At 43.2% G+C, this 15,644-nt stretch overlaps 1 protein-coding gene across 1 annotated transcript; it reads left to right on the top strand.

The window, feature by feature from the left end:
• Positions 1-1,586: 1,586 nt before the first annotated feature.
• Positions 1,587-7,995, top strand: zgc:92161 (uncharacterized protein LOC447817 homolog). The gene is made up of 6 exons (XM_067428780.1): positions 1,587-1,864; positions 1,940-1,994; positions 2,118-2,305; positions 2,720-2,881; positions 2,990-3,100; positions 7,704-7,995. The coding sequence occupies exons 1-6, from the start codon at positions 1,718-1,720 to the stop codon at positions 7,815-7,817; spliced, it is 777 nt and encodes a 258-aa protein (XP_067284881.1). The 5' UTR covers positions 1,587-1,717; the 3' UTR covers positions 7,818-7,995.
• The last annotated feature ends 7,649 nt before the right edge of the window (positions 7,996-15,644 follow it).

Below are 15,644 nucleotides of genomic sequence, written 5' to 3'. Positions count from 1 at the left end.
CTGATCAATTCATCCTCACTTGCCTCGGTCCACACAGCCATATCTTTTAACAATATTCACGTGTATTGGAATGAGGAAAATAAACAAATGAGACAGGCGTTCTGTGTGTTCCCTCTTGACTCCGTCGTTTACTTGCTTCGTCACTTCCGTTTTTATTTTCTCGTGCTCTGGTTCGCTAGCTGAACAGCCAATCAGAACGATCATATGTCCCGACTGCCCGACATGCGGCGACGCCGATTTAACATGTCGAATCGGCTGAAAAACAGCCGACGAGGACCAACGCCAGCCGACGGCGTGGAACTGTGTGGAACACACCGAGGAAACTTAGTTGGCCGACGCACAAAAACTGCCCGACGGCCGATCGTCGGCTTGGTGTGTTCCGGCCTTAAGAAACCCAGAAATGTGAAAAGAGTCTATTGACTTGGTTTACCTATAAGTTCACTTGTAGTATAGATGCAGGACAAACAAAAAACTTAGCTGTAATCTAACTGTGCACTTAAAATGTACTACTTTTAGACTTGTGCTACTACACAAGTTTACTTTTATAGACAAAAAAATGGGCTAATTAAATCCCAAGTGGTATTGAAACAGTACATTATAAGTATAGTACATTGACATAAGTATACTTCCTAAGTATACTTAAAATATACTACACTATAGTATATTAATTATAAAAAAATATTTTTAGACTTTTTTAATATTACCGTAATTTTAATAAAAGAAAACATAATTGAGTGTGATATAAGTGTTTGTATAAAAATCAGTACATTTTTACCTTCAATATTATTGTATGCTACAACTGACTCCCCAAGAGAGATTTGTTTTCCTTGAGAACATCTGCCATGTATTGTACCTGATATACATCCAACATAATCTATATTGAATAGATATCAAATGAAATTGTGAAATGTGTGTCAATACCCAGCCCTACTATACCAGATATAAGATAGAGGGCTTTGGGATGGGCAAGTGGGTGGTAGAGTATAGTGTTACCACAATTGGCTTAGTAACGTGTTGTTATTAGTGAATCAGTTATTTAATATTGAAGGGACTTTGCTATTGTTTGAAGGATTCAAGGTCCTTACCACGGCCTCCTTACAAATAAGTTTAAGGAAATGTAATTCAAATTCATTCATAGAGTTTATCCTACAAAATAATTTCTACAAAAATATAACTGATATTGACTTAAAAGGCTCTTTTTGTGAAGGCTACACTGCAACAATTTGTCATATTTTCAAAGGCCAAATATCCCAAAATTTGAACAAATACCTAATAAGGAAATAATAATGCAGCCAAAGACAAAATAGCTATAAGAAACAACTACTTTTAGGGACAACTCAACAGGGTCCTCTCGTCCAAGTTGTTCGTTCTATTGTCATCGTCACAGACAGAATCGATTAGCTCACCTGAATCCTTTCCTTCACAAACTAAAAATAAGATTTGAATAGCTCATTGTCGACTTATCTTTCACTGGGATCTCCTCTTCTGGGATCGGTGACAGAATTAGTTTCAGCGCCCCTCCTCTTTCTCTCAAGGAGCCTGCCCTGAAGGGCGGTCATTAAAGGGACGGGGTGGCTCTAAAATATGCGGGAGGCGATCTTTCTGCCCTCACAATCGCACTGACTCAGCAATTACATAATGTTATAGGGGTGTTGAGTTCTCTTGGCTGCTAAAACACTTTTTAAAGGCAGACAGACAGAAAGCAGACTGGCTGAACATGGCAGCAGTGAAAGCATGCAACATCCTGATCACAGGAGCCAACCGGGGCTTGGGCTTAGAAATGGTTAAGCAACTCTCTGAGGATTCTTGTCAAAACCGTCATATTTTTGCTACCTGCCGTGACCCGGATGGGCCAAAGTCTGAGGTAAGTTAAACAGCAGAACAGATAACAGAAAGAGAATTCCGAATGTGCCTTGTTTAATTTTATATATTTCTTAAGGCTTTGAGAGAACTGGCAAAAAAGCATCCAAGTGTGATCACTATCATTCGTCTTGGTAAATATGCATGTGTCATTCTTGGTGTATTTGATATTTTCAGTAAAATTATGCTAATGTCAATGATTTTTGAGATTCATATTTTTATGGTTGAATAGCACTGCAATATTCTGTTACTATTAGATGCTGATGATCCATGCAGTATCAAAGAGTCTGCCAAGAAAGTGGGTTCTCTCGTGGGAAAGATCGGTTTGAACCTGCTAGTGAATAATGCTGCAATTGTGGCAAAGGGCACCGTACAGACCAGCTGTGTTGAGGACATGAAAAACACCTTCAACACCAACGTGATAGGACCCTTACTAATCATTAGGGTAATGTATAGATTATTAGGAGATCTGAAACAACAATTTGTCGTTTGAAAATGATGTGTTGGTGCAGATGCCTGCTGACTAATCCTTTAGGCTGGCGTGCCACCGGAACAGGCTACTTAAATGAGTGATTATGATTACTGAATGTGCCAGCTTTTGCCAGGCTTATAGCATTGTACCAAAATAAAAGCTTAAACCAGCTTAACTGGTTTCTTAGCCTGGTAAGAAAATACTTTTTGTTGCTCGTAATTCGTTATTTTGGTTTCTGTTGCACTGATTAGTCATTTGGTCCGACACTTGTCGCCCAGGGTGTGTGTCGGGTAATGGGTCACACCATAGACCTGGCATTGAGGACTGTATAACCCAAATACATTTTTAATACAGAGATAGGTAATTATTTATCTTTCCTTTATGCAGGAGTATCTACCGCATCTACAAACAGCAGCCAAAGCCAGTGGGACACCAGGCATGTCCTGTAATAAAGCTGCTGTTATCAACATCTCCACTCTTGGAGGATCCATGACCAAAATGCCTTCCATGTACTCCCAATTCCCAGTGTTGCCATATTGCGTGAGCAAGGTACACTGAAGTCCTGCTTAGGCACTATATAAACTGGATTTCATTCATTTCCCGTGAAGAACTGATGGGGTGAGTTGATGCATAACTCAAATGTCTCTTACCTTTCAGGCAGGTTTGAACATGCTGAGTGTGTTGGCTGCTGAGGAGTTAAAGGTGGATGAGATCCTCTGCATGGCCCTTCATCCAGGATGGGTCAAAACTGATCTGGGTGGAGAAAAGGTGAGTGTAGATTTATTAACAACAGTGTCAATTTTGTTATATTTGCAGAAACATGTCAAAATGATTTTTGAAATTAAGCGTGAACATGTCTGGACTCCACACTCTTAGAAGAAGAAAGGGCTTTATATAGATTAAAGGGTTCTGTCAGGTGATTCATATATTGAACATTTTAGGGCAGATGTCTTCAACCCTTCTGGGGATCATCTATCCTGCAAAGTTTATTTCCAACCTGTTTCAGCACACCTGCCTGTGTATTTTCAACAAGCGATTCGGAAGAGCTTGATTAGCTTCACCTGTCTTTGATTAGGTTTGGAGCAGAACTCTAAAGGACAGTGGGTCCCCAGGAGCAGGGTTGAAGACCTCTGTTTTGGGGATTCCCACCATGGACAATTTTATTTAGTTTTAATTCATTTTAAATTCATGTTAAATTCTATAAATTAAGCAGCTCATAAACAGAGAAATAAACTGTTAAACAGGAAACTATTGCAATTGAGAAAACATTTCTCCTTTTTAACATACAGGGAGAAAAATAAGTATTTGAACACCCTGATATTTTGCAAGTTCTCCCACTTAGAAATCGTGGAGGGGTCTGAAATTGTCATCGTAGGCACATGACATGTCCACTGTGAGAGACAAGTGATAATCAATTTTTTTTTTTAATTTGTATTATACAGCTGCAAATAAGTTTTTGAACACCTGACAAAATCAATGTAAATATTTGGTACAGTAGCCGTTGTTTGCAATTACAGAGGTCAAACGTTTTTCTGTAGTTTTCCACCAGGTTTGTACACACTGCAGGAGGGATTTTGGCCCACTCCTCCACACAGATCTTCTCTAGATCAGTCAGGTTTCTGGCCTGTCGCTGAGAAACACAGAGTTTGAGCTCCCTCCAAAGATTCTCTATTGGGTTTAGGTCTGGAGACTGGCTAGGCCACGCCAGAACCTTGATATGCTTCTTACAGAGCTACTCCTTGGTTATCCTGGCTGTGTGCTTCGGGTCATTGTCATGTTGGAAGACCCAACCTCAACCCATCTTCAATGCTCTAACTGAGGGAAGGAGGTTGTTCCCCAAAATCTCGCAATACATGGCCCCGGTCATCCTCTCCTTAATACGGTGCAGTCGCCCTGTCCCATGTACAGAAAAAAACTCCCAAAGCATGATGCTACCACCCCCATGCTTCACAGTAGGGATGTGTTCTTGGGATGGTCCTCATCATTCTTCTTCTTCCAAACATGTTTAGTGGAATAATGACCAAAAAGTTATATTTTTTACTTATCTGACCACATGACTTTCTCTCATGACTCCTCTGGATCATCCAAATGGTCACTGGTAAACTTAAGACAGGCCTGGACATGTGCTGGTTTAAGCTGGGAAACCTTCCGTGCCATGCATGATTTTAAACCATGACATCTTAGTGTATTACCAACAGTAACCTTGGAAACGGTGGTTTCAGTTCTTTTCAGGTCCTTAACCAGCTCCTCCCATGTAGTTCTGGGCTAATTTTTCACCTTTTTTAGGATCATTGAGACCCCACGAGGTGAAATCTTGCATGGAGCCCCAGTCCGAGGGAGATTGACAGTCATGTTTAGCTTCTTCCGTTTTCTAATGATTGCTCCAGCAGTGGACCTTTTTTCACCAAGCTACTTGGCAATTTCCCCGTAGCCCTTTCCAGCCTTGTGGAGGTGTACAATTTTGTCTCTAGTGTCTTTGGACAGCTCTTTGGTCTTGGCCATGTTAGTAGTTGGATTCTTACTGATTGTATGGGGTGGACAGGTGTCTTTATGCAGTTAACGACATCAAACATGTGCATCTAATTTAGGATAATAAATGGAGTGGAGGTGCACATTTTAAAGGCAGACTAACAGGTATTTGAGGTTCAGAATTCTAGCTGATAGACAGGTGTTCAAATACTTATTTACAGCTGTATCATACAAATAAATAGTTATAATAGTTTAATAAATAATAAATATATATTTTTTAAGATTATGTATCTAACATTGGACATTAACCTACGATGAAAATTTCAGGCCCCTCCATGATTTTCAAGTGGGAGAACTTGCAAAATAGTACGGTGTTCAAATACTTATTTTCCTGACTGTATACGATTCATAAAAATGTAGTCTTTTTTGGAAGAGTGTATGGCAGACCTCAGATCTGCTTGGTACACCAATTAATTTAGGGTTATACCAGTCTGAAACTATTTACATACAGTTCTGTTTTTTAATGTATGATACAATATAGCTATTAACTTTTGAACCAGATGATTTTCATGTTTTGAAAATCATGATCATTATGATCAGTCACAGGTGAAGCGAATATTGCTGGTTTAAATTTTTAGCAATTCCCAGTTACAATTCCAGGAAGGTAAAAAAAAAACACTTATATCAAATTTATTCAGTGTCAAAACGTTTTTTTTTTTTTGCTGCTGATTTGCTTTAAAAATTAATTTTGAAATATTTTTCATTCATTTTGTGTGTATTTGGGCATTCAAGCACAAGTAGACACAACAGCTCAATTCAGTATCACAAAATTAACACATGAAGTAATAAGTGAAATTTCTACATTTTAATTTTATCACACATATCCAATTCCAGAATTCGAATCTATTTTCAATTCCCAACTCTATTCAGGAATGGTTTGAGGAACATAAAGAGTTCATGGTGTTGCCCTGGCCTTCAAATTCCCTGGATCTTAATTCAATTGAGCACTGGTGGGATGTGATGGACCAACAAGATGGATCCACAGATCTACGGTTGCACCTTGCAACCTATAGGACTTGAAGGATTTGCTGCTGACATCTTGATGCTAGATACCACAGGAAACCTTCAGGGGTTTTATAGCGTGCATGCCTCGGTGGGTCGGCATTGTTTTGACAGCACTCAAAGGACCAACAGCATATTACAGGGTTGCCAACTCTCACGCATCTGGCGTGATTCTCACGCTTTCAGGCTCTGTCTCACGCTCTCACTCCGCCCAACTCAATCTCACGCCAAATTGCCAAACCTGCTTTTGATATTAAACAAAGCTATAAGCTTTAATTTTTTTTAATGTGTTTTAATGAAATTCAAACAATAAATAGCGTTTTGGCGCTAATGTGGCATAATGTTAAAGCCAGAGGCGTTGAAAAGCGGAGTTGCATGCTCTCGTCTCCCTGCGGCGCGCGCTGGTCACGTGGCCCATGAGCGCTCAATACTTCTAGCGCTGTGCCAATGAATTTAAATGGCTTAAGAGGATACACAACAGTTTCACCATATAGATGTTTGCTGCAAGTTTTGGTAAACAGTACAGCATAGTGTTAGTGTTTATTGATTATTAAGTCAGCCATATTTACAGGATCGTTTTATTATGGAGAGTGATAGAGATGCAACATTGTTAACATTAATGTTATTCTTGTATTTAGCCCTCAGGTATTCCTTACTAATTGGTCACACTCATACTCATTAAATTATATTTATTGAATATTTTGAGGAGATCTTTTGGTACTCAATACTATTTGTGCAACAATTATTGTCAATAAATGACCACTTAAAATATTTTTCTTCTAATATTTGTATTTCTTCTAAAATTTATATTACAATTAGTGTAGTAATTAATATTAAAAAAGAGAATTCCAATTCAAAGAGGCAAATTAGAGTCATTTTGTGGCTAAAAAATATTAATGTTTATTTGTAATGCCATTAGGTGCCTTATGGCTCTTTAATAAAAATATACATGTATCTAATCTAGTTGCTCAAAAATATATTGCAGTCTTTGCATTCTAATAAATATTTAGATATGATGATCAAACACTAGATTTCTTTAAATGTGAAATTTCAAAACTTAAATAACTTGCATCCTAATCTTTTTAATGAATAATGATACTTATATAAGCACTCACAAGTGAATATTAAGGAATGGCACATATAATTTGACCCAAGAAATGTTTAAACTAGTACCAAAACAAACATATAATTATGTACAGTATATATACTAGATATAAACTGATACTGAATCAAGATCAAAAGCATTAACCCCCCCCCCCCCCCCCCCCCAGCCCTCAAAAAATCTCACTCCAACCTAAACTTAAAAGTTGGCAACCCTGATATTAGGAGGTGCATATCGGTGTGTGTATCAGAAAATAAGGCTTGAGACAGTTGGATGACAGCATCTCCTGGACAGAATGTTTCAAATTTTGATATTTACATCTGATCTTGTTTTTTTTTTACATCTAAACTCAAGCCTGATGACTAACCATTTATTACAAGTTTGCCAGGGGCCTGATCATTTTGGGGGGAAAAAAACACTTTTTTTTTTTTTTTAATTTGTAAAGTTTCTCCAATCTTTACCAAATATGGCTCAGATCATCTTCAGTTCAAGTCTCACAAAAGACTTGATTTGTATTGGATTGTTGTGTTTCTCCAGAAAAATTAAGATAAAATAATTAAGATACCAAACAAGAACTTATTTTCTGCAAATAATAGTAAATCTACTAAATCTAAATCTAGCTATTGAACTTGTTTTTTAGTGCTCTGACCACACAAATCCATCTGTAATTGCTACGTACACTATATTATTTTCATTTTGCAAGTTAGTGAGCTACATTTATGTCTTCATTTTCACCAGGCACCACTTGAACCAAAAGAAAGCGTGGAAGGGATGCTGCGTGTCATTGCCAACCTTACTGAGAAGCAGCACGGTGGATTCATGGACTACACTGGAGAAACACTACCCTGGTAAAACAAAAGAACCTCTCCCATTTGAGAGGTCATGATCCAGGTCCAAACTAGCCTATCTATTTATCATAAAAGGACACACCTAATCATCAGCACTTCATTTCATGCTTATGACACACGTAAAACAACTTTATATCTTATGTAATAAAATAATATAATAAAACACTTAATTAAACAATAAAGCTGTACTGTCATTTTTATTATGTTGCAATTTGCGAACACATTGCTTAACAATTACACACAAAGGTGGTTCAGTAAAATTATTTATGGGGTGGCATGAGGACTCAACACCAAAGCAAGTGTCCGTTCATAGTTCTTGACATACACATTTGCGTCTTTATATAGTTGCATTTAGTCAGAGGGACCACAAAGTAATCATCGTACTGTTTAAAATAAAATGGCCATATCAACATGTCAACAGATTCTAAATGTCTCAGCTTAAAGGAGGCAATCTATCATTACTGTACAATATACTTGGGTCAAACTCTGTTTGAGTTGCAGTGACACTCCTAGTTGCAGAGCTAAACTTTCCTACAATATGTGACTTGATATAGAGATTGCCAAGACATGTGACCAACTGGGCGGCAACGTCATCAGAACGTAAAGAATTATGGGTATGTTTGGCCAGTTTACATTGCCTGACATAGCAGGCTAGTGTTCTGGCATGAAAATAATTAAAAATGAGAGAGAAAAACGTAATATAATCATACAAAATGCAGCTACTAATACAAACAAAACATCTCTGGTTAACTAGAATAGCATAATTTCATTCGTTTGTTAAATAAGAGGCGATCTGGCGCTCGTTGCCGCGGTTATCAGTGACGCGGATTTCTCGTGGATATCGTTACTGCAGTCTTCACACCGACGAGCGCTTTAATCTATCGCTTAACGCCATTGCGTAGATTTTCTATTTGTTCTGGTGGAATCAGGAAACATAATTCACAAAAATTGTCCCTGCTCGATGTACAACGTGATGATATTTTTTATGAGAAAAAAAACGAGGGCAGATTAGAAACGAGAACTTCTGACAAGCTTAACAAAAGACCATTAGGATAAGCAAAGTTTGCGACTCTATTTATTCACGTGACAAATCTGCGTACTACTATATTGTGTTTAGATGCACAAATTAAACATGAGATCTATATCAATAAAATGTATCCAACCCCATTTAATGTACAATGTTGTCAATGCCATCTTTTGGACATTCATCATATTGTGTTGGAAGAAAATCAATTGTTTTATTGGTTGTATTACTTTATTACGGCCTGCTTACTGCTGCTGTCCATGCCATTCAATCGCCTTTTTTGTCACCTCTGAAACATGGCTTAGTTTTACTATTATTTTTCCACGCTGGAAAACGATAAAATGATATCCGTTCTTAAGCTTTATACCACTGCTTTATGCCACTTATATTCGAGAATGACTATTTTTTAACACAGTTTATAACACAGCAGGTAGACGGCATCTTGTGTTTTTCCTTCCATGCAAATAAGAAGTCGTACTCGGTTACTTTCGTAACCTCGGTTCCCTGAGAGAGAGGAACGAGTATTACGTATGGGAAAAACTCCTTTTCTCGAGAATGTGAAGCAAAACTTTTAATAAAGGTATCTATGTAAAGCGCAGTGAGCTGCACGGCCATAGCCCAGCGCGAGGAGCGCTCTGATTGGCCGGGCTGCGGCAACTGCAGGAACCTATGGTGAGGCGGCTGAGAGGAACGAACCAATGGGGGGCGTTCCAGAAGCCCGCCGAAAAAGGTGCTTATATTTGCATACAGGAGGCTATATAAGACCCTAATTCGCCATAGGTGTCAGGTTTTAAGATCGACTGAAGCGATACCTGAGAAGCATAAACACGGCACGGAACGTAATACTCGTTCCTCTCTCTCAGGGAACCGAGGTTACGAAAGTAACCGAGTACGTTCCCTTTCGAGAGAGGTTCCTCGTATTACGTATGGGAACACAATGTAAAGCGCCGTGTGTGCTGACTGACCCAGTATACCCAAAGCACATGTTATAAACCCCCGAGACACCGACAGAGGCGGCTTATAAGGGGAATGAAGAACCGGAAGAGTCGGTTCGTTTGAACAGCTGATCGGACATAGTCGGATCTTATGATGAATGAATAGTGCTTAAGGACTAATGTGTACAGGCCAAAATGTAAGGCAATCTGTTTGCCAGGGTCAAGATAGAGCCTAGATGGAGAGAAGCCCTGCTTGTAGAGCTGGAACCTCCAACTTGTAGAATCTGATAAAAGTGGACGGAGAGGCCCAGCCTGCCGCCGCACAGATATCTTCCAAAGAAATGTCACACGACCAAGCCCAAGATGAGGCCATGCCTCTAGAGGAGTGGGCTTAAATGCCTGTAGGACAGGTTAGGTCCTGGACCTATATGCTAGTGGGACTGCATCCACTATCCAGTGTGAGAGACTGTTTCATGACAGCACAAACTTTAGTGCGGCCACCGAAGCAATGAAGAGCTGATCCGACTGCCTGAAGGGGGCGGAGCGCTCTAGATACAATCTCAATGCTCTGACTGGGCAGAATAGGTTTGCGTCTTATTCTCTCTGAGACGCGGGTTAAGCAGTGCAAAGACCTGCATACTGAAGGGGTTGATAGCACTTTCAGCATAAAACCATGCCTCGGTTTGAGCACAACCTTGAAGTTGCTGGACCCAAACTCAAGACAGGAAGGGCTCACGGAGAGTGCAGGTAAGCCACCCACTCGGTTAACCGAGGCCACAGCCAGCAGAAAGACGGTTTTGAGTGATATGTGCTTCAAGCTCGTGTTCTGAAGTGGTTAGGAGGGGGAACCCTTCACGGCCTCCAAAACCATGGCGAGGTCCCAAATAGGGACCGAGGTAGGGGCAAGGCGAGCTGAATCTCCTGGCCCCTTTAAGAAAACACACAATAAGATCACTTTTCCCTAGTGAATGTGCCGCGATAGGAGCGTGGCTAGCTGCTATGGCGGAGACACACACCCCGAGTATGGAGGGGGGACGACCCGCATCCATTAGCTCTTGGAGAAAGCGAGCGGTTCCGCCAGTTCGCATGAGTGTGCGTCGATGTTTCGCGTAGCACATTGGTTAGAAAACCACTGACCACTTCAAGCAGAGCTGCCAGATAGCAGGGGCTCTAGCTTCCGAAATAGTGTTCATAACTTGTCAGAGAGGTTCCCGGATACCGTTGATGGGCCATACGTGGAGGGCCCACAGCTCGGGATTGGGATGCCAGACCTTCCCTTTCATTGGCAGAATAGGCATGGGGCTGTGTCTGACAGCTGAAACAGTATGGAGAACCATGTGCGGTTCTTCCAAAGTGGGGCTATTAAAAAGCACAGGCTGCAGCTGGATCGCGATCGGAGGGAACATATAGAGGGAGTCTGGGCCAACATGGGCCAGGGCATCCCTGCGTTTGCAGAAAAAAAATATTGGGCAGCGTGTGCTGTGCAAGCTGAATTGTTTGCGGGTAAAGGGACCATCCCCCTGGGGACATGGGTCCTCTGGATAACATGTCCGGACCCTGATTCAGAATACCTGGCACGTAAGCCGCCCTTAGGGAGCTCAGATTGTGCTCTGCCCATAAAAGGAGATGCTTAGCCATGCAGTGAACAGAGTCTGATCTCGGCTGCCCTAGCGATTTTATGTACATTATCAAGACGTGGTGGTTCTTATGCCGTAAGTCTTGAGTCTATGACAATGACTGTACTGATAAGCCTGCCCCTCGAAGGCGAATCTCAAGAATGGCCTGTAGTGGGGGTGGGGGGTTATCGTAACGTGAAGTATGCGTTTTTCAGATCTATTGAGAAAACCCAATCCCCGGGGCGAATGTGCGCGAGGATTTGTTTCACCGTCAGCACCTTGAAACGAGCGTGTCATAAGTGCTTTGTTCAGATGCCTGGAAAATGGGCCTGAGACCGCCACCCATTTTCGGCATGAGGAATTAGCGACAGTAAAAACCTGACTCGCTAGCATCGGGTGTACTGTTTTCGCCGCTCTCTCCTTTAACAGTCTCAATGCCTCAGCGAGAAGCACGTGACTGACACTGCTTCTTACAGAGGGCTCGACCACGGCTTGAATCGCGGGGTCTGCGAGCAACACTGTAGCGAGAACCTCGTTTTATATGTTCAACACCCAATATTATATACCAGGAATGGCCTGCCAGGCCTGGGCTCGTAAAGCCAGGGGTTGAATTAGATTCGGGGGCTGGCCGCTTAGTAATAGGGGCCTGTTAGCCGGGTTGCTTGTGCTGTAACACTGCTTGTAACACTGTGGGGATAGTGTTAGTTTTGGCGGTGCAGGCTTTGCAGTGGGCGCACGCCTCACATTTATATTGTGTGTGCGAGAGTGAACTTTGTGAAAAGTGCTTGGGTGCAGGAGTGCAGACTGTAAAGTGGGCACATTTCCTACATAGAAAGCTCTTTTGTGTGTAGTGTAAACAATGTGCAGTGGCGCACAACCTACGTAGAATACCCACGGTGCAAACCAGTGAGCAAATCCACAGGGGTAAACGCACACAGCATTAGTGTGCAGACGAGCGTGTTTAACACAGGCTAGTTGACTGCAATATTTCATCTCCAGTCACTTAACTTAAGGGAACTGGGAGAATGTAAGGAAGTGCGGGTGGTATGTGAGCCATTCCACAATGCCGTTATGCTCTAGTCTAGACTGAAAGCGCGCATGCAAACAAGCGTGTTTGACCACAGGCTAGTTGACTGCAATAAGGCTAGTTGACTTTATATGGTGTAATCCGGCCGCGGCGGGATTTATTTGTGATTTTGTGAGGCTGAATTAACAGTGCTTATGTAGGGGTGCACACTGTGTAGTGGACACTTTGTCTACAGTGTAAAAACCTTTCCAGCCGCCTGAATAAAGGGGACTGGAAGTGATAGAGTGAAAAGAGGGCTTAGCTTGGCAGCCATTTTCCGACGCCCTTATGCTCTGACAGTGAGCGCGTGCTATGACGTAAGCCGCGCTCTAGTCAGCAACGCGCTGTGGAAGGGGCGCGCGCTATCATGACAAGGCAGCCATTACAACTTCCTTGGCAGTAAGCGCGCGCTGCAGCGACATTGTTCTTGACATACCCAACAGCCCGAGCTCGCTCGTCTAACTTACTCTAGTATTCTCTGTCCGCAGCGCTTCAGCACGGCGGCGGTAGAATGAGCACGGCGAGAGCTTCGGCTCGAGTTTGTTTATTCACTCTATTATTCTCTGTCCGCGGCGATAGAGCGACAGGACGAGAGAATTGGAAGCGTGAGGAAAAACTCTGTCCGCGGCGCTTCTAGCACGGCGAGAGCTTCGGCTCGAGTTAGTTTATTCACTCTAGTATTCTCTGTCCGCGGCGATAGAGCGACAGGACGAGAGAATTGGAAGCGTGAGGTAAAACTCTGTCCGCGGCGCTTCTAGCACGGCGAGAGCTTCGGCTCGAGTTTGTTTATTCACTCTATTATTCTCTGTCCGCGGCGATAGAGCGACAGGACGAGAGAATTGGAAGCGTGAGGTAAAACTCTGTCCGCGGCGCTTCTAGCACGGCGAGAGCTTCGGCTCGAGTTAGTTTATTCACTCTAGTATTCTCTGTCCGCGGCGATAGAGCGACAGGACGAGAGAATTGGAAGCGTGAGGTAAAACTCTGTCCGCGGCGCTTCTAGCACGGCGAGAGCTTCGGCTCGAGTTTGTTTATTCACTCTATTATTCTCTGTCCGCGGCGATAGAGCGACAGGGCGAGAGAATTGGAAGCGTGAGGTAAAACTCTGTCCGCGGCGCTTCTAGCACGGCGAGAGCTTCGGCTCGAGTTTGTTTATTCACTCTAGTATTCTCTGTACGCGGCGATAGAGCGACAGGACGAGAGAATTGGAAGCGTGAGGTAAAACTCTGTCCGCGGCGCTTCTAGCACGGCGAGAGCTTCGGCTCGAGTTTGTTTATTCACTCTAGTATTCTCTGTCCGCGGCGATAGAGCGACAGGGCGAGAGAATTGGAAGCGTGAGGTAAAACTCTGTCCGCGGCGCTTCTAGCACGGCGAGAGCTTCGGCTCGAGTTTGTTTATTCACTCTAGTATTCTCTGTCCGCGGCGATAGAGCGACAGGACGAGAGAATTGGAAGCGTGAGGTAAAACTCTGTCCGCGGCGCTTCTAGCACGGCGAGAGCTTCGGCTCGAGTTTGTTTATTCACTCTAGTATTCTCTGTCCGCGGCGATAGAGCGACAGGACGAGAGAATTGGAAGCGTGAGGTAAAACTCTGTCCGCGGGGCTTCTAGCACGGCGAGAGCTTCGGCTCGAGTTTGTTTATTCACTCTAGTATTCTCTGTCCGCGGCGATAGAGCGACAGGACGAGAGAATTGGAAGCGTGAGGTAAAACTCTGTCCGCGGCGCTTCTAGCACGGCGAGAGCTTCGGCTCGAGTTCGCCTATTCACTCTAGTATTCTCTGTCCGCGGCTGTAGCGCGACGGAATGAGAGAAGAGTGGGAACAACTCTGTGGCAGCGGCGGAAGAAGAGCCGCGGCGGCGGCAGAGTGAAGAGAGCTTCGGCTTGAGTGTGCTCATGTCCTCTAACATTCTCTCTTTCCGCGGCGCTATTCAGCGCGACGGGACGAGAGCAGAGGGAGAGTGAGAAGAGCTCCGTCTTTCCGCGGCGCTTAACGACGCGGCGGAACGAAAGAGTCCTCGAGTAGAACAAGCCTGTAAGCTCTAGAAGTGGCGTTGCAGCGGCAACACAAACACATATAACACTCAACATAGACACAGTTTAAAGGATATATAACGCCGGATGGCGTAGCTGGAACGGCAGAGAAGGCGGAGAGGGAGTCCGTCGTCCTCAGCTGCAGGTTCCGCTGGTGCCTTTTCAACGGCGGTGCTTCTTCCGGAGACCAGCGAAGGTATCGCTGAAGGAGATAAAATCTGACACCTATGGCGAATTAGGGTCTTATATAGCCTCCTGTATGCAAATATAAGCACCTTTTTCGGCGGGCTTCTGGAACGCCCCCCATTGGTTCGTTCCTCTCAGCCGCCTCACCATAGGTTCCTGCAGTTGCCGCAGCCCGGCCAATCAGAGCGCTCCTCGCGCTGGGCTATGGCCGTGCAGCTCACTGCGCTTTACATAGATACCTTTATTAAAAGTTTTGCTTCACATTCTCGAGAAAAGGAGTTTTTCCCATACGTAATACGAGGAACCTCTCTCGAAAGGGAACTGGCGCCCGTTTGTGCCGCGGATTCCCAAAATGCTTTGCGTTTACCACTGTAACAGATATCCATCAGATACCACTATTAAAGTAGTACTTCAGCGCTGGGAAGATGAATCTGTATTTAAACTAGGTCATTAGTGTAGTAGAAATGTAAAATATTTTTTTAATTTGGTGCTTTCTAGACAGAAAATGTATGTTTGTCTCATGGGGATAAAAGACAACAATTCCCAGAATGCTTCCCTGGCCATTCCAAAAGCCACCGCTGCTAGATTACTGAATCACTGATCACTTCCCACCGCGACCGCGATCATTTTCATAAAATCAGTTCAGTTAGAGAACAGACACTACAATTAAAAACTGATCATGTGTGTTCAATATGTGATTATCCGCTGAGGGAGTCGCACAGCCCAAAATGCTGCAGGAGTCACATTGACAGTCATGGATGAGCTCGTGATGAGAGCTGAGGAAAACACTACGGCACTCGATTCACCACGCATGTTCAGTCTGCTGCGTTTTCAGTTCATGCATTTGAAAGCTTAACTTTCATAGGAATTAGTTTGAGAAGTTGAAAGACTTACTTTGCTCTGCTGGCCGCACCGTTTATGAATGCCTGAGGCTGGAGCTGCGAGATAAGTGCTGTGTGATCTCCATCCCCCACGCG

Source organism: Pseudorasbora parva, chromosome 2 (assembly GCF_024679245.1).
Source record: "Pseudorasbora parva isolate DD20220531a chromosome 2, ASM2467924v1, whole genome shotgun sequence".
NCBI classification, from domain to species: Eukaryota; Metazoa; Chordata; class Actinopteri; order Cypriniformes; family Gobionidae; genus Pseudorasbora; species Pseudorasbora parva.
This window is presented reverse-complemented; position numbering and strand designations above follow the sequence as displayed.

What these genes read in the sequence shown, in the direction of transcription:
- zgc:92161 (XM_067428780.1), top strand. Translation starts at nt 1,718, where the DNA reads ATGGCAGCAGTGAAAGCATGCAACATCCTGATCACAGGAGCCAACCGG. An exon ending in CGGATGGGCCAAAGTCTGAG is followed by an intron (nt 1,865 to 1,939) that starts GTAAGTTAAACA and finishes ATATTTCTTAAG; the next exon opens with GCTTTGAGAGAACTGGCAAA. An exon ending in TGCCATATTGCGTGAGCAAG is followed by an intron (nt 2,882 to 2,989) that starts GTACACTGAAGT and finishes CTTACCTTTCAG; the next exon opens with GCAGGTTTGAACATGCTGAG.